The sequence below is a fragment of the Loxodonta africana genome, chromosome 1 (genome assembly GCF_030014295.1).
Source record: "Loxodonta africana isolate mLoxAfr1 chromosome 1, mLoxAfr1.hap2, whole genome shotgun sequence".
Taxonomy (NCBI): Eukaryota; Metazoa; Chordata; class Mammalia; order Proboscidea; family Elephantidae; genus Loxodonta; species Loxodonta africana.
The window spans coordinates 215851880-215872271 of NC_087342.1; the positions used below are offsets into that span (position 1 = coordinate 215851880).

At 37.5% G+C, this 20392-nt stretch overlaps 1 protein-coding gene across 1 annotated transcript in view; it reads left to right on the forward strand.

The window, feature by feature from the left end:
- Positions 1–4236, forward strand: part of ADGB (androglobin) — a 227648-nt gene extending 223412 nt beyond the window's left edge. The window contains exon 36 of the mRNA XM_023550601.2: positions 3487–4236. Coding sequence (XP_023406369.2) covers positions 3487–3672 — 186 coding nt within the window. The 3' untranslated portion in view covers positions 3673–4236. The remainder of the gene's footprint in view (positions 1–3486) is intronic.
- The last annotated feature ends 16156 nt before the right edge of the window (positions 4237–20392 follow it).

Sequence of the window (20392 nt, forward strand, 5' to 3'; positions counted from 1 at the left end):
ATTTCTTGCCCAACTTTTTTATTTTTGTAAACTAGGGAAAGAACAACTCAGCAGTATTTTCATTCTGTAATTTATTGGTCTTTGACAAAAAAAAAAAAAAAAAAAGGCGTTACCTGTGAAGAAGAAACTTCAGTTTCGTTTTTGGCACGCACCTTTTGACCTAGCTAATGTCTTTTTTTTTTTTTACACTTTATTTTTTAGTGCAGTTTTAGGATTACAAAAAAATTGCACAGAGAGTTCTCATATATCCGCTCTTCCCACCACACAGTTTTCTCTATTATTATTGTCGTTGTTGTTAGGTGCTGTGGAGTCGGTTCCAGTTCATAGCGACCCTATGTGCGACAGAACAAAGCACTGCCCGGTCCTCTGCCATCCTTAATATCCTTATGCCTGAGCCCATTGTTGCAGCCACTGCGTCAATCCATCTCATTCAGGGTCTTCCTCTTATTCACTGACCCTCTACTCTACCAAGCATGATGTCCTTCTTCAGGGACCAGTCCCTCCTGATAATGTGTCAAAAATATGTGAGAGAAAGACTCGCCATCCTTGCTTCTAAGGAGCATTCCAGTTGTACTTCTTCCAGGACAGATTTGTTCATTCTTCTGGCAGTCCATGGTATATTCAATATTCTTTGCCAAGGCCATAATTCAAAGCCGTCTGTTCTTCAGTCTTCTTTTTTTCATTATTTAGCTTTCACATGCATATGAGGCAATTGAAAACACCATGGCTTGGGTCAGGTGCACCTTAGTCCTTAAAGTGACATCTTTGCTTTTGAACACTTACTTTAAAGAGGTCTTTTGCAGCAGATTTGCCCAATGCAAATGCATCTTTCAATTTCTTGACTGCTGCTTCCGTGGGCTTTCATTGTGGACCCAAGTAAAATGAAATCCCTGAGAACAATCATTTCCCTGTTTGTCATGATGTTGCTTATTGGTCCAGTTGTGAGAATTTTTGTTTTCTTTATGTGGAGGTGCAATCCCTACTGAAGGCTGTAGTCTTTGATCTTCTCGGTAAGTGCTTCAAGCCCTCTTCACTTTCAGCAAGCAAGGTTGTATCATCTTCATATCTTAGGTTGTTAATGAGTCTTCCTTCAATCCTGATGCCCTGTTTGTCTTCATACAGTCCAGCTTCTCAGTTTATTTGCTCAGCATACAGATTGGATAGGTATGGTGAAAGACTGCAACCCTGAAGCACACCTTTCCTGATTTTAAACCACACAGTATCCCCTTGTTCTGTTCAAACGACTGCCTCTTGGTCTGTGTACAGGTTCTGCATGAACACAAGTAAGTGTTCTGTAATTCCCATTCTTCACAATGTTATCCATAATTCGTTATGATCCACACAGTTGAATATCTTTGCGTAGCCAATAAAACACAGGTAAACATCTTTCTGGTATTCTCTGCTTTCAGTCAGGATCCCTCTGATATCAGCAATGACATCCCTCCTTCCATATCCTCTTCTGAACCCAGCTTGACTTTCTGGCAGTTCTCTGTCCATATACTGCTGCAACCACTTTTGAATTAGCTTCGGCAAAATTTTACTTGTGTGTGATATTAATAATATTTTTCAATAATTTCCACATTCTTTTGAATCACCTTTCTTTGGAATCCTGGCCAGCTGTATTTGAAGAACTTACAAAAAATATCACCTAATCCATTGATCACCTTTGTTATCAATGGTGAGGTAGGAATATAAGGTGAATATATTCATATACAATCTGTATAAAATATCAAGTCAGTTGGCGGGGTAGCTGTCTCCAAATTTCTTGGCATAGACGAGTAAGTGCTTCCTGTGTTGCATCCATTTATTGAATCATCTCAATCAGTATTCCGTCAATTCCTGGAGCCTTGTTTTTCACCAATGCTTTCAGTGCAACTTGAACTTATTCCTTCAGTATCATCGGTTCTTGTTCATATGCTACCTCCTGAAATGGTTGAATGTCGACCAATTGTTTTTGGTATAGTGACTGTGTATCCCTTCCATCTTCTTTTGATGCTTCCTGCACCGTTCAATATTTTGCTCATAGAATCCTTCAATATTGCAGCTCCAGGCTTGGATTTTTAATTCAGTTCGTTCAGCTTCAGAAATGCCAAGTGTATTCTTCCCTTTTAGTTTTCTAACTCCAGGTCTTTGCATATTTCATTGTAATACTTAGATATGTCTATTATATCAAAATGGACATTTTATCTATCTATTAGACAACCATGTCGAGATGTTGAATAGAAGTTAGATGTGACTCTGGAGTTTGGGAGAGATGTCTGGGCTGGAGATATAAAATTGTAGACTCATCAGTATATATATAAATGGAACTTAAAGCCAAAGAACTAGGTTAGATGACCAAAAGGTTAATACAGTTAGGGACTATGTCTGAGAGACTTGGGCCACTCCCAGACCAAGCGATAAAGGAGAGGATGAAAAATCAGCAAAGGGGACTGAAAAGGAACAGCTAATGAAGTAGGAGAAAAATTAAGAAGCTGCTATCTATGTCCAGAATCCAAGTGAAGAAGGTTGATCCAGGAGGAGAAAGTGTGATAGAGAAGTGATGTTGGTTTTAACTGCCTATAGGCCTTGGTGTCCTTGACAAATACAGGCTTTTTTGTTTTTGCTTTTTTGAAGTGGTGGGGATCAAATCCAAATTGGTGATAACAAAGGTAATCAGTGCATTAGGTGGTATTTTTGGTAAGTTCTTCCAATACAGCTGAGATAGGATTTGCGACGGCTAGAATATGTGTGGGGAACCAGTTGTATATTGAGCACAGATACTGTATGAGAGACCCTGGGCTTGATGTTTTATATAGATTGTATCTGAATACATTTGTCTTACTTTCTTTGTATTGATGTAACACAAATACCACACATGGGTGGTTTTAAAGAATAGAAATTTAGTTTTTCACAGTTCTGGAGGCTAAAAGTCCAAATCATGGTGTTGATCTGTGGATTCCTAGGAAGGATCCTTGTCTTGTGGTAGCCCCGGGCCTTCCTCCGTTCTTGGTGATCCTCATATGGCATGTTACCCTACCTGTGTCCATTATGCTCTTTTTATAGCTCAGGAGTGATTAGGTTTAGGGCACACCCTACGCTGATATGTTCTCATTAACATGGCAAAAAACCTCTATTTCCACACAGGATTATATCCACAGGAATAAAGGTTGGATACAACATATATTAGGGGGAGACACAGTTTAATCCATGACATTTAAAGCAGACTGTTGCTTTACCAAAATCTCTATTTCTTTCTTATCTTTCTCTTTAGTTTTCTCGTACCAGCGCTTTTACTTACCATTCTGTGTTAAAATCACCCTTGTTGCTATCTTATGTTTTGTTTACTGATAAATATTTGAGCCTATAACCTCACCGTAATCTTTCTTCAATAATTTTCTGCTTTCATCTATTAACATAAAGAAAAGATAATTGACTGCACTTTTTGGGGGGGCCATAAACTTTCATAAGTGGACCTTATTTGTTTGGGGTTTTGTCTGGGGACAGAACTCTTTGGATGAAGCCCGACAGAAGATCTTCAATATCCGGGAAGAATACAGAAACAAGTTGCTGGAAGCTGAACGCTTAAGGTTAGAAGCACTGGCTGCTGAGGAAGCCGCAGTTAAGATGGAGTCAGAAAAGAAGACCCCTGTTCCAGATACACAGAAAAAAAAGAAAGGGAAGAAAAAGTAACCATAACCTGCTTCTGAAGAAGAAAAACTTTTTTTTCTTTTAATTTTGTTGATAAAATATTAGGCCAATTGAAAATAGAAGTTTTCTTATTTTAGAAATCGTTTCTATATTTTAATGTTAACTTGTTAGCTTTTCTCAGAAAGCTATATTTGAAGCCAGCAGAGTTTTAAATGTTCTAATGTCAACAAAACTGGCTTCACAATAGTTAGAATATAATAAAATGAATGTGTCTCAGTCTGAACTGCCTACATTTTTAATTGGTAGTAAAATGATCAGAAATGAGACAAGATTGCTTTTGAAAAATTCAGCAATAATGAGAAAAATAGCTATTGTGGTTAAAGGTGATTTTGTCTTTAATTTTAAAGGTTTTAAAATACTTAAAAATATGCTTCAGAATTGTCTTTTTTTTCTCTCTCTCTCTCCTTAAGTTGAATTTAATAAACTTTATTCATTGGACAAAAACTATTCTGGGCTAGGCCGACCTACCCAAAGTGCGAGGATTCTAAACCTGAGTGGTAAATCATGGTAACACAGGCATGGAGAATGTGATCATAAAAACGTTCCTTGTCATTTCCACCAGCATCACATTTTATAAGGCAGAGAATGTGTTATTGTACTTTAAAAAAAATACGAGTGGATAGAATGAGGCACATAGTGGGAAACTGACTTCACAAAAAGCACACTTCTAATTCACAGCTTTCTCAGATGAAAAGCTCATAGTTTTCTTTCAATGTTTTATTTTGTTGTTGTTGTTGAAAACATACACAGCAGAACATACACCAATTCAACAATTTCTACGCGTACAATTCAGTGACACCAATTACATTGTTCATATTGTGGAACCATTCTCACCCTCCTTCTCTTAATTATTCCTCCCCCATTAACAAACTCATTGTCCCTAAGATTGCCATCTAACCTTTCAAGTTCCTATTGTCAGTTTGATCCCACATAGATAGTTATTTAAAAGAGCACAGTGCTTAAGGCAGACATTCTTTACTAATTAAGCTATTATTTGGTATACAGAGCCCTGGTTGCACAGTGGTTGACGAGCTTAAGCTGGCATCCTGAAAGGGTAGTGATGATTTCATCTTTTATTTTTATTTTATTTATTTTGTTGTTGTTGAGAATATACATAGCAAAACATACACCAATTCAACAGTCTCTACTATAATTCAGTGACATTCATCTTTTATTTGTCTCAATCATTTCAATCATTTCATTAGTGGTGATAAAATGGTAGTTTTCTAATTCTGTCACTCTTTCGACATATATTAGCTAGCCTTCTTCTGTGAAGAAGTATCTTCCTTCATCACCTAGGACTATTTGGTTACCTGGAATTGGAAAAGGCCAGACAAACATTTATTTCTTTTAATTCCAGTTTTTCAGAGGAAGATGTGATACTCTGACGCCCACCAGAAGTGACACATGGGGGTGATTTTAATTCTCTCTTTTTTTTAAGTATCATTAAGAAATCATGGTGTTTTGTGTGTGTACTATATTTTAACTAACTTCAAGTTACTATTTTTCTTTTCTATGCTATTTCAATTATCTGTTGCTGCATAGCAAACTACCCTCAAACTTCGTGTGTCTAAATCAAAAGCACTGTTTTATTACAGCTCATGATTTTGTGGGTCCAAAATGTAGGCATGGCTTAGCTGGGTAAGTCTTCTCCTGCATGCGGCGTTCACTGAAATCATCCAGTGTGTTCTGCTGCAGATCAGCTGGTCTGAAGAGTCCAAGATACTCTCACTCTTATGTTTGATCCCTTACAAGGATGGCTAGAGGACTAGCCTCAGCTAGGATTGCTGATGTGGTGTCTTTCTCCAGCAAAATGGTCCCACAAAGCAGCTCAGAATTCTCAGAGGGAGCATTCCAAGAGACAAAGGCAAGAGTGTCAAGGCTTTTTCTAGTGTAACCTCAGAAGTCATGCATCATATCAAAGGGCCAGTTCATGTTCAAGGAGAAGAAATACACAGAAGAGTGAACAGTAAGGTCAATTGCAGTACTGAAGGATTCTATGGGCACAAATTTGAATGACGCAGAAAGTGTCAAAAGAAGATGAAAGGAATACACAGAGTCACTAAAGCAAAAATAATTAGTCAGTGTTTAACCATTTCATGAGGCAGCATATGATCAGGAACCTCTGGTACTGAAGGAAAAATTTCAAGCTGCACCGAAGACACTGGCAAAAACAAGGCTCTGGGAATGTAGGGAATATCAATTGATGTATTTCAATTTGTGCCCATTCCAAAGAAAGGCAATCAAATGGAATGTGGAAATTATCAAACAATATCGTTAATACGACATGCTGGCAAAATTTTGCTGAACATAATACAAAAATCACTGTAGTCGTACATGAACAGGGAACTGTCAGAAAGTCAACCCAGATTCAGAAGACGCTGTGGAACAAGGGGTACCGTTGCTGCTATCAGATGGGTCTTGTCTGATAGCAGAGAATACCAGAAAGAATCTACTTGGGTTTTATTGACTACACGAAGGCATTTGATTGTGTGAATCGTCACAAATTATAGATAACCTTACAAGGAATAGGAATTCCAGAATACTTAATTGTGCTCATGTGGAACCTGCATAGATTAAGAAGCAGTCATTGGAAGAGAGAAAGGAGATACTGCTGGTTCAAAATTGGAAAAGATGTGTGGCAGGGTTATATCCATTTACTTATTCAATCTGTATGCTGAGTAAATGATCCAAGAAGCTTGACTATATGAAGAAGAACATGACATCAGGATTGAAGGAAGACTTATTAACAACTTGCAAAATGCAGATGACACAACCTTCCTTCCAAAATGAAGATGGCTTAAAGCACTTACTGATGAAGGTAAAAGTATGGATTACATCTGAATGTAAAGAATCCTCTCAGCTGGACCTAGAAGAAACATCATGATAAACAGTGAAGAATTTGAAGTTGCCAAGGATTTCATTCTACCTGGATCAAAAATCAATGCCCATGGAAGCAGCAGTCAAAAAATCAAGTGACATATTGCATCAGGCAAATCTGTGGCAAAAGTCCTTTTTAAAATCTTATAAAACAAAGCTACCACTTTGATGACTAAGGTGTGCCTGACCCAAGCCACCATTTTAAATCACCTCATATGCATGCAAAAGCTGTACAATAAAAAAGGAAGACAGAAGAATAGATGCATTCTAATTATGGTGTTGGCAATGAATATTAAATATACTGTGGACATCAGAAGAATGAACAAATCTGTCTGGGGAGTACAGCGTATAATGTCCATGGATCAAAGTTAATAAACAGCTCTGCCATCATACACTGTATATAAATACCCTCCGTTACGTTGTTTGAGTTAACCAAGGTACACTATTAAAAAAAAAAAAAAAATTTAAGCATGTCATAATTCCTGCAGTCCCTAGGTCATTGCCTTCAACAAAGGGCAAAAACCATTCAGCGTCTGTCTCCTTGGTTTCCTACCATCTATCTTTTTACAATCCACAAGTGCTTCAAGGTCAACTCCTTCTTCCTCCTGGGCTCCTGTGAAGGGCAGAAAAAAGTTTAGCCACAGGCCTGCCTCTGAGTCAACAGTAATGATCCCCAGGGTATAGCTCCTATGATAATAAAGCATTGTTATATAGAGTAATTTACCTCCTCATTGCCTCAAACATCTCCACTGAAGAATAGGGTAATAGCTTTCCTTTTTGCATAATTAGTGCATCCACAAAAGTGTGCTTTTAAATGTAACAACAAGAAGTCTTCAATGAATCAGAAAACTGCAGACAGCTTTAGTCATGTATTTAACTGACTTCTAGACATCACATTTTAAAAAACAAAAAACATTGAGTTCTAGTCTCTTAGAGTCTGTCATTACATGTAGATTATCTTTGTGGAAAAAATGTGGCATGTTAACTATACATGATATGTTAACTGTATTTCCCTTATGTCCCTGTCTCTTTCAAAATAAACCCTCATATCCACTGCCTTTTAGAAACTAGGAAAATAGAGCGAGAGGTGGCACTAAATGCCATGTAGGAATAGGGTTTGTCTCAGAAGAAACCATGCCCTCTGCCACTTCTCCCTTCCGGGCATGGGTTATATCCCAGATGGATTTATTTATACCAGTCTAATGAAGATTTTTAATAACCTTTGCAGAGCAGTCTGAGGTGAACATTATGAAGGAGCGTTATTTCAAGCTATTATTTTAAAATTTGCTGTTTAATCAATAATAGAACAGATTTTATTAATCTTAATTTAGATAAAACAGCTTCTAATAGCAGGCATGTTTTCATGGAGTACCTTCATTGCATCTTGAAGTATTTTTATGTGCTTAGAGCTTTAGGTTTTTCACTTTTTGATGTAGACATAGTTGGCAGGACCACCACACAGTATGATTTATTTTTGAAGTAAGCCTATATAACAAATCGCTCTACCATACATATATGGGTCCATATCTCATAACTTTCAACGATCCTAACTTTATTCAGATAAATCAAAAACTTTTAATTCATTTTGTTAGTTCTAAAAATTCACTGTTCTTATCTGTGAAACCCTTTCTCATCTGGAATAAAATGTCATTGCACTCTTTGTTTTCACTGTTTATCACATTGTTGGTTTCAGAATTACCAATTCAGATGGCACAAGGATGTCGCTTCCATTCTGTTGTAGGTGCTCACTATATTTAGACAGACACAAAGAAAAAAGCACAAAAAATATGTTTGCCTTTGTGGAAAACCCTCCCAATAAATATGTATATAGTAGATATCAGTTAATATTTAAAGAGCTAAATAATATAAAGTATGACTATTTTTTTTATATGACTATAGCCCACTGGTAAAATGTTAACTTCACTATGACATTTTACAGAGTTTGAAAGGCCAATTTGCATTCCATCTTCACCAAGAAGATTGGGTTAAATTCATGCAGATGGTCAAAATCTTATTAAACACTAACTGATAAATGACTATTTTGATTGATTAATAATACAATCCATAATTTTTGCTGTGTATTTTTTTCTCCAGAAACTCCAAATTTTTCATGTATATCTCCATGAATTCAGGCATTTTTTGCCTCAGTTCCTTCTGCAGTAGATTGTACCCAATGTCTGCATGCACATTGTATGATACGATATGTGGAAAATGGCCTTTGGCAAACAACATTAAAATTTTACTAAATACTCTAATTTCCCTAGGAAATCATCTGAACATTGAACCACTGAACAGTGAACTCCATGCAAATAGTTTTTAGAGTTGTCGTTAGGTGCTGTTGAGTTGGTTCCAACTCAGAACGAGCCTACGGGACAAAGTAGAACTGCCCAGAGGGCTTCCAAGGAGCAGCTGGTGGATTTGAACTGCCGAGCTTTTGGTTAGCAGCTGAGCTCTTAACCACTATGCCACCAGGGCTCCAGTTTTTAGAGTTGTAAACTAGAATTCAAAGATAAACTTCCAATTTAAGGTTTATACAGACTGCTTTTATTTCTTCTTCCTATTTTCATTAATCAGCGTCTAAGTCACCTCACCATTTATTTATAGATCCATAAAGACAAAGAGGAAGAAAGCAGGGGAAATTTCAAAAAGTTTCAATTGCAATTTATAGATCTGATAAAAGATTTCTTGAAGGACAGTTAAAATTCCTGTTAGATGTTCATATATCATCCATACATTTCGATAACACTTAGCCTTAAGCACTCTGAAGGATTCGAATTCTGCTGATAAGCTTTATATCTTCAGTTGTGCCATTACTGTTAAAAACTAGGTTTTCACACTAAAAAACATTTTATAATGCTTTGTATAAAAATTTCATTTCATCTGTTAAATAATCTGCTATAATCTCCTCAAGTACGAGCACTATATTGTAATTGTCATGTATTATGCATTTTTAACTACCAAGAGAACACAGCACAAAATTACACTGATTAGATTCTCAATAAGTTTTAGTTGAATAAATAATTATTTGCATTATTTGGACTATTAGACGTGTTAAAATGGGTCTGTGTTTATGATCATTTTTGAAAAATGCATCAGATTAGCCTTCAAGTAAAAAACACAGTTTACAGAGCTTAAAAAAAAGATTCACACTCTTAAGAGACTGTGATAATACCACATGACAGGTTGTCAACAATAGTATTTTGCAATGTTCACCCAACACGTGTATGTTTAGTCAAGACAGCTTCACTTTCCAAATAGGATCTTAATTTATATATCACTAAAACAACAGAGTCATTAATCTGGAAGCTTATATTCAATGCAATTAAAGTGAGAATGTTCCAACACCGTAGAAAAATGTATCCTTTACTGACATCTTTTGGCCAGAGGCACTTGTTATTTGCCACCTTTCCCCATTCACAATCCAATATACAATTGTGGTTCTGAGAATAATAACAATAAACAGTTTCACTCAGATTAGTGAAGAAAGGGAGATACCGCCATCATTAGCTCATAGCAATTCTGAAATTACCCATAAGAGACGTTGTGACAGCCCTCATCCCAAGGTGGGGAAAGATCCTTGATTAGGTCTGATTCTGTACTCTAGGAAGACATCACTGGTCCATTGATCTCCATGGCTTTTGGTTCCATCTTCTGCAGGTTTCTTTCTGTCTGTTATACTTCTTGGCCACATCTGAAGTGGCTGTTTGAAAGCATGTCTTCCTTGAAGAATGACTAGAGTTTGCATCCTGGTTCCCAAAAATCCTTATATATCTGTTGAATCAAGAGACATAAATTTTAAAAAGGTAAGAAAATAATTATAGCCATGAAAAAAAAATCAAAGAACATTAAAATAAGGGATAATAAGAGATTCCATTCCTGGGTGGAGCCAAGATGGCGGAATAGACAGACACTTCCGGTGAGCACTCTTTACAACAAAGACCTGAAAAAACAAGTGAAATGAGTATATTTGTGACAAGCTGAGAGCCCTAAGCTTCAAAGGCAAGCTTAGAAAACGAACTGAGGGGCAGGGGGAGGAAGAGACCATTCAGAAGCCTAGAGGAGGTACCGGACCTGAATATTGGAGAGCCCTCAGGCACCATTCCCAGAGCCACGGCGGTGGGCTGGTACTAGCGTTCAGCCACAGTTTCCTCAGGGAGAAGCAGCCAGCCATACAGCCCACTCACACCTCTGGAACCTGAGAAGAACGATGCTCTCGGCAAAAGCTAAGTACTTGCATATATTTTACCATGCCTCCCCACCCCCAAGCCGACTTCAGCAGCTGAATTCCCCTGGGCCTGAGATACGCACTGTTGAGGACCTAGAGCCATCCTCCTGGCCTTGGGGAAGGAAAAAATTTGCAATTGGGGGAAAAGATAATTTGCTAGCTCCACTAACCAGGGGAACTCAGAAAAGAAGTGGCTCCTGTCCAGGCATAAACGGTCCGTAGACTTTGAGCACCTTTCCCTTCTGTATGGACCTGTGTGGGCCTATTTCGGGAGAATAGGCCTTTGTTGGCAGACTCCAACTGTTTCAGCTCTGTGTTGGAGAGGTGGGTATTTGATGTTCGACACTGCCTATTAAACAAGGTCCTTACCTACCCACATAAAAAAAAAAAAAATTATTTTTGCCTACCCACATCAGGGACCTAAGGACTAGTAGTGCCACTCAGGTCACCCAGCCACCCGTGACAGGGGTCCAAAGATAACTGGTACCTCCCAGTCCTTACAACCCAAAACTTTGGGTGCCCATGGTCCCTCTGCAGAACACACCCACCTACATGCTCTAGGGAACAGGAATGCACTTTCCTCAGAGATGCTTAGGGATTGGTTCTCAGCCCCCTGCCTTGTTTGGAGCATGACCCCCTGCTCTAATCATATACCTGTATATATGCCAATCACCCCTGCCCCTCTAAGACTGTAGGACAGAGCCTGTACCACACACTTGATATGAGCTACCTGGAAACCTGAGCTGAATTCATACAAGAAAACTGAATGGACTCCTAGACATATACCTGATAACAGCTCTAGCCAGCTGGGGCAGGACACCAGAGCTCCAAAGGCGAAAATAATCAAGCTAGCTCAAGCAACCCATAGGGGTATACCAAAACAAAACAAAGCAAGCAGCTACGACACAATAAGCAAGCATAAACTAGTACAATAACTTATAGATGGCTCAGAGACAACAGTCGATATCAAGTCACATAAAGAAACAGACCATATCACCTCAACAGGCTTTCAAAACAAAGAAACCAGGGATCTTCTAGATGAAAGTGCATTCCTGGAATTAGCAGATGCAGAATACAAAAGTTTAATATATAGAACCCTTCAAGACATCCGGAAGGAAATGAGGCAATACACAGAACAAGCCAAGGAACATACAGATAAAGCAACTGAAGAAATTAGAAAGATTATTCAGAAACATAATGAAAAGTTTAATGAGCTGGAAAAATCCATAGAGAGCCATCAGAAATTCAGAAGATTAAGAATAAAATTACACAATCAGACAACTCAATAGAAAGTCAGAGGAGCAGAATTGAGCAAGTAGAAGCTAAAATTTCTGAACTAGAAGGTAAATCACTTGGCACTAATATATTTGAAGAAAGATCAGTTAAAAGAATTTAAAAAAATGAAGAAACCTTAAGAATCATGTGGGACTCTATCAAGAGAAATAACCTATGAGTGATTGGAGTACCAAAACAGAGAGGGATAACAGAAAATACAGAGAGAATTGTTGAAGATTTGTTGGCAGAAAACTTCCCTGATACTGTGAAAGATGAGAAGATATCTACCGAAGATGCTCAACGAACTCCACATAAGGTAGATGTTAAAAGAACGTCACCAAGACATAATCAAACTTGCCAAAACCAAAGATAAAGAGAGAATTATAAGAGCAGCGAGGGATAAACAAAAAGTCACCTACAAAGGAGAGCCAATAAGAATAAGCTCGAACTACTTGGCAGAAACCATGCAGGCAAGAAGGCAATGGGATGACATATTTAAAAAATTGAAGGAAAAAAATTGCCTGCCAGGAATCATATATCCATGAAAACTGTCTCTTAAATTTAAAGGTGAAATTAAGACATTTCCAGACAAACACAAGTTGAGGGAATTCGTAAAAACCAAACCAAAACTGCAAGAAATACTAAAGGGAATTCTTTGATTAGAAAATCAATAATATCAGGTATCAACCAAAGACTAGAACACTGGGTAGAGTAACCAGAAGTCAACCCAGACGGGGAAATCCAAAAAAAACAAAGCAAGATCATAAAAAAAAAAAAAAGCCCAAAGCAGGATAACAGAGATGTTACTATATAAAAGAAGACAACATTAAAATAATAAAGAGGGACTAAGAAATGTAATCAAACACCTTCCCCATGGAGAGGAAGATACAGCGATACAAAGAAATAAAAGTTAGTTTTAAATTTAGAAAAATAGGGGTAAATAATAAGGTAACCACAAAGGAGACAAACTATCTGAATCATCAAAATAAAATACAAGAAAAAAATAGAGACTCAGCAGAAACAAAATCAACAACAAATATGAGGAAATGACAATATATAAAGAAAATCTACTCAGCACATAAAAATCAAGTGGGAAAAAGAAACTCTCAACAACTCACAAAAAAAGACATCAAAATGATAGCACTAAATTCATACCTATCCATAATTACCATGAATGTAAATGGACCTAATGCACCAATAGAGACAGAGAGTAGCAGAATGGATTAAAAAACAAGATCCATCTATATGCTGCCTACAAGAGATGCACCTTAGAGACACAAACAAACTAAAACTCAAAGGATGGAAAAAAAAAATATCAAGCAAACAACAATCAAAAAAGAGCAGGAGTGGCAATATTAATTTCTGACAAAATAGACTTTAAAGTTAAATCCACCATAAAGGATAAGGAAGGACACTATATAATGATTAAAGGGACAATACACCAAGAAGATATAACCATATTAAATATTTATGCACCCGATGACAGGGTTGCAAGATACATAAAACAAGCTCTATAAGCATTGAAAAGTGAGATAGACAGCTCCACAATAATAATAGGAGACTTCAACACACAATTTTCAGTGAAGGACAGGACATGCAGAAAGAAGCTCAATAAAAACATGGAAGATCTAAATGCCACAATCAACCAACTTGACCTCACAGACATATACAGAATACTCCACCCAACAGCAACCAAGTATACTTTCTTTTCTAGTGCACATGGAACATTCTCTAGAATAGACCACATATTAGGTCATAAAGCAAGGCTTAGCAGAATCCAAAACATTGAAATATTACAAAGCATCTTCTCTGACCATAAGGCCATAAAACTGGAAATCAATAACAGAAAAAGCAGGAAAAAGAAATCAAACACTTGGAAACTGAATAATGCCCTGCTCAAAAAAGACTGGATTATGAAAGACATTAAACCAAACCAAACCAAACCCAGTGCCATCAAGTCAATTCCAACTCATAGCCACCCTGTAGGACAGAGTAGAACTGCCCCATAGAGTTTCCAAGGAGAGCCTGGCAGATCTGAACTGCCGACCCTTTGGTTAGCAGCCATAGCACTTAACCAATATGCCACCAGGGTTTCCATAGAAGACATTAAGGATGGAATAAGGAAATGTAGAGAATCCAATGAGAATGAAAATACTTCCTATCAGAACCTTTGGGTCACAGCAAAAGCGGTGCTCAGAGGCCAATTTATATCAACAAATGTACACATACAAAAAGAAGAAAGGGCCAAAATCAAAGAATTATCCCTACATCTTGAACAAATAGAGAGCAACAAAAGAGACCCACAGGCACCAGAAGAAAACAAATAATAAAAATTAGAGCTGAACTGAATGAAATAGAAAACAGAAAAACAATTGAAAAAATTAACAAGATCAAAAGCTGGTTTTTTGAAAAAATCAACAAAATTGATAAACCACTGGCCAAACTGACAAAAGAAAGACAGGAGAGGAAGCAAATAACCCAAATAAGAAATGAGATGGGTGATATTACAACAGACCCAACTGAAATTAAAAGAATCATATCAGATTACTATGAAAAATTGTACTCTAACAGATTTGAAAACCTAGGAGAAATAGATGAATTCCTAGAAACACACCACCTGCCTAAACTAACACAAACAAAGGTAGAACAACTAAATAGACCCATAATAAAAGAAGAGATTAAAAAGGTAATCAAAAAACTACCAACAATAAAAAGCCCTGGTCCAGACAGCTTCACTGCAGAGTTCCACCAAACTTTCAGAGAAGAGTTACCACTACTACTAAAGGTATTTCAGAGCATAGAAAAGGACAGAATACTCCCAAACTCATTCTATGAAGCCACCATATCCCTCATACCAAAACCAGCTAAAGACACCACAAGAAAAGAAAATTATCTTGAATTCTAGCCAATAGAATTCAACAACATATCAAAAAAAATAATTCACCATGAGTAAGTGGGATTCATACCAGGTATGCAAGGATGGTTCAACATTAGAAAAACAATTAATATAATCCACCACATAGATAAAACAAAAGACAAGAATCACATGATTTTATCAATTGACACAGAAAAGGCATTTGACAAAGTTCAACACCCATTCATGACAAAAACTCTCAGCAAAAAGGAATAGAAGGAAAATTCCTCAGCATAATAAAGGGCATTTATACAAAGCCAACAGCCAACATCACCCTAAATTGAGAGAGCCTGAAAGTATTCCCACTGAGATCAGGAACCAGACAAGGATGCCCTTTATCACCACTCTTATTCAACACTGTGTTGGAGGTCCTAGGCAGAGCAATTTGGCTAGATAAAGAAATAAAGGGCATCCAGATTATGGGTAGATTGGCAAAGAAGAAGTAAAAGTATCTCTATTTGCAGATGACATGATCTTATACACAGAAAGCCCTAAGGAATCCTCCAGAAAACTACTGAAACTAATAGAAGAGTTCAGCAGAGTATCGGAATACAAGATAGACATACAAAAATCAGTTGGATTCCTCTACGCCAACAGAAAGAACATCGAAGAAGAAACCAAGGCCATTTACAGTAGCCCCCAAGAAGATAAAATACTTAGGAATGAATCTTACCAGAGATGTAAAAGACTTATACAAAGAAAACTACAGTACACTTCTGCAGGAAACCAAAAGAGACTTACATAAGTGGAAAACATACCTTGCTCATAGATAGGAAGACTTAATATTATAAAAATGTCTATTCTACCAAAAATGATCTATACATTTAATGCAATTCCAATCCAAATCCCAAGGACACTCTTTAATGAGATGGAGAAACAAATCACCAACTTCAAATGGAAGGGAAAGAGGCCCCTGATAAATAAGGCATTACTGAAAAAGAAGAACAAAGTGGGAGGCCTTACTTTACCTGATTTTAGAACCTATTATACTGCCACAGTAGTCAAAACAGCCTGGTACTGGTACAACAACAGCTACATAGACCAGTGAAACAGAATTGAGAATCCAGATATAAATCCATCCACATATCAGCAGTTGATATTTGACAAAGCCCCCAAAACACTAAAATGGGGAAAAGAGTCTTTTTAACAAATGATGCTGGCTTAACTAGATATCCATCTCCAAAAAAATGAAACAAGACCCATACCTCACTCCATGCACAAAAACTAACTCAAAATGGATCAAAGACCTAAATATAAAATCTAAAACAATAAAGATCATGGAAGAAAAAATGGGGACAACGTTAGGAGCCCTAATACATGGCATAAACAGTATACAAAACATTATTAAGAATGCAGAAGAAAAACCAGACAACTTAGAGCTCCTAAAAATCAAACACCTATGCTCATCCAAAGACTTCACCAAAAGAGTAAAAAGACTACCTACAGACTGGGAAAATGTTTTTAGCTGTGACATTTCTGATCAGCACCTGATCTCTAAAATCTACATGATACTGCAAAAACTCAACTGCAAAAAGACAAATAACCCAATTAAAAAATGGGCAAAAGATATGAATAGACACTTCACTAAAGAAGACATTCAGATAGCTAACAGATACATGAGGAAATGTTCACGATCATTAGCCATTAGAGAAATGCAGATCAAAACTACAATGAGATTTCATCTCACTCCCACAAGGCTGGCATTAATCCAAAAAACACAAAATAACATATGTTGGAGAGGCTGTGGAGAGACTGGAACACTTATACACTGCTGGTGGGAATGTCAAATGGTACAACCACTTTGGAAATAGATTTGGCATTCCCTAAAAAAGTTAGAAATATAACTACCATACGACCCAGAAATTCCACTCCTCGGAATATATCCTAGAGAAATAAGAGCCTTTACACGAACAGATATATGCACACCCATGTTCATTGCAGCACTGTTTACAATAGCAAAAAGATGGAAGCAACCAAGGTGCCCATCAATGGGTGAATGGATAAATAAATTATGGTATATTCACACAATGGAATACTACACATTGATAAAGAACAGTGAGGAATCTGTGAATCATTTCATAACATGGAGGAACCTGGAAGGCATTATGCTGAGTGAAATTAGTCAGTTGCAAAAGGACAAATATTGTATAAGACCACTATTATGAGAACTTGAGGAATAGTTTCAACTGAGAAGAAAACATTCTTTTGTGGTTACAAGAGGGGGGAGGGAGAGAGGGAGGAGAGGGGTATTCACTAACTAGATAGTAGATAAGAACTGCTTTAGGTGAAGGGGAAGACAGCACACAGTACAGGGGAGGTCAACACAATTTGACTAAACCAAAAGCAAAGAAGTTTCCTGAATAAACTGAATGCTTTGAAGGCCAGAGTAGCAGGGGCAGGGGTTTGGGGACCATGGTTTCAGACACATCTAAGTCAATTGGTGTAATAAAATCTATTAAGAAAACATCCTGCATCCCACTGTAAAGAGTGGTCTCTGGGGTCTTAAGCACTAGCAGGAGGCCATCTAAGATGCATCAATTGGTCTCAAGCCACCTGGATCAAAGGAGAATGAAGAACACCAAGGACACAAGGTAATTACGAGCCCAAGAGACAGAAAGGGCCACATGAACCAGAGACTACATCATCCTGAGACCAGAAGAACTAGATGGTGCCCGGATACAACCGATGACTGCCCTGACAGGGAATACAACAGAGAACCCCTGAGGGAGCAGGAGAGCAGTGGGATGCAGACCCCAAATTCTCATAAAAAGACCAGACTTAATGGTCTGACTGAGACTAGAAGGACCCCAGTGGTCATGGCCCCCAGACCTTCTGTTAGCCCAGGACAGGAACCATTCCCAAAGCCAACTCTTCAGACATGGGTTGGACTGGACAATGGGTTGGAGAGGGATGCCAGTGAGGAGTGAGCTTCTTAGATCAGTTGGACACTTGAGACTATGTTGGCATCTCCTGCCTGGAGGGGAGATGAGAGGGTGGAGGGGGTTAGAAGCTGGTGAAATGGACACGAAAACAGACAGTGGAGGGAGAGAGCAGGCTGTATCATTGGGGGGAGGGTAATTGGGAGTATGTAGCAAGGTGCATATAAGTTTTTGTGTGAGAGACTGACTTGATTTGTAAACTTTCAGTTAAAGCACAATAAAAATTGAAGGAAAAAAAAGAGTTTCCATTCCTACTTTCACAGATGTCCATGGCTGCTGTAGTGTACACTCCTTGTTTCTGCCTGATGAGCATCCCTTATGCTCTTTTTGAGCATCAGCAGCATGATTTTCTTTTGGGAAACAACCCCATTTCCATGTGATGAGACTTACTGGTAGTATGGCAGTCCATAAGCCAAGCTGGGTCTTTCAGACTCTCTCATGAATTTGAACCTTCAGCACAGTGACATAAGGAATAAAAGAGCTGAAGTTGTGCCATTGTGTGGCAGCATCTCAAAGAAACTGTTCATTACACTAGTATCTGGGACCTCACTTCCTATCCTATTTTGTCTGGATTTTTCTTCAAACCTATGAGTTAATAAAATATATCTACTTTTTTTTTTTTAAGGTAGCCAAAGTCAATTTGTTATATATAATCAAAGTGTCTTAATTGATACATTCAAACATAATTTTGAATTATACTCCCTGAATTGGAATATATTCAAGGAGAGGCTCTGAAATGTGCAATAGATAAATTGGACGTTCCCTGAATTACCTAAACTCCACAGCAAGAATTCTTAACCTGAGCTCTTTTTGATGGGTTTTATAGGACCTCTGAGACTCTTGAAATTATATATGTTTTCTGTTGGAGAAATCCATAGCCTGCACAAGATTTTTAAATAGGTTGTAACCCATAAAATGCTAATAACTACTGTTCAAGGAATTAAATTAGCATAAGTGAAATGTAAAGTTTTTCTTCTATTCCAAATCATTTTTGTTGAAGAATGACTTAATTCTTGGTCACCTTGGAGAAAGATATTTGCAAAGATTAAAGTTATTCAATATTGGAATGTATTTCTAGAGGTCCTTATATATAATGTAAATTCTTTGGCTTAAATGTGGTCCTGCTGGAAAAGATTGACTTGGACATTACACAGATTTTAAAACCTTTCTGATACTATGTTTTAAAATTTTTTTTCTTTTGAAAAAGAAGTAGAATGGAATATAAATACAAAATAATTTATGATGTCAGAGCACTGGGTCATGAGACAGTAAGAAGGAAATAAGGGCAAAGAGATTTAAGTGAAAGGTTTTCAGTTGAGAGGTGAAGGTGGAGACATTTTCTTTCTGCAGTAGAACTGTCATTTGTGAGAGTAAAGAACTGAGATGAGAACATAGTTCACTGGCAATAGCTAATGTCCTCACCCAAATGTTGCACTTGTGAATGTCAATATTATTTTTTCAGCAAACAGATTTCTTGATTTTCATAAAAGTAACAAACATATTCAAAAACAATGACAAGGAAATCCATAAGCGTATTTCGTTCACGGAGAAAAACAGCAAAGTTGTGTGGCTGAACCGTCACTGTTTTTCTCCGTGAACGAAATCCGTAAGTGTATTTCGTTCACGGAGAAAAACAGTGACGGTTCAGCCACACAACTTTGCAGGCTTTGGTGTTATTGTAAGTCCAGTAGGATAATTGATTGGAAGGTGCTTGGTCTCTAGGCAGCTCTGGGTAGAACTCAGCATCTGTCTCAGTGTGCACAGCCATCCTGTTCTACTAGCTCAGACAGAACATGAAGGAAACTGTGATTTACGCTGCCAAGGGGATTTGGAAGATCAGTGTACTTACTCAAGCTGGAATTTAGCCCAGACTCCATTTTTTCAAAAGAAAAAGAAAAGTTTAAGCATTTTAATAAAGCACAAAAACATTGGTTAATTGGGAATGTATCACACACTTTTTAGGTTCTGAAATTTCTGTTTGATCTTACGTAAGTGTCAAACGCTGTTCTTGATATACTGATATCTCTTTTTTTTTTTTTAATTTAAGTAGATAGTTGCTTATCTGTTTGCTTTTAAAAAAGTCTACTTCATAGATCCTAACTTCTGGTCCAGACAAGATGGCATAAACTTGCTTTTTCATGTTCTTCTCCTCTAAGCATAATTATAAACCCTGGAAATGGTACAACAGAAACCAAAGAACAACTCTGGAAGGTGTTAAGAAGATAAGTTGGTTTAGGACCCCAGGAGTGGAGGAAAGACATGGCATCAGGGTGTCTATCTCTCTCCAACCAAGAAAGGAAGGCCAGCAGATCCATCATTTTCTGGTCCCCAGCCTAAAAAAGAATGTGGCCAAAATAATCCCTTTCCTCTCTCAGGTTGAACTGGAGTCCATCCGACAACATTAGGTAAACCCATATCTCTGGAAAGGGTTATCAATTGGAAGCCTCATCAGAAATAAACAACCAGAGG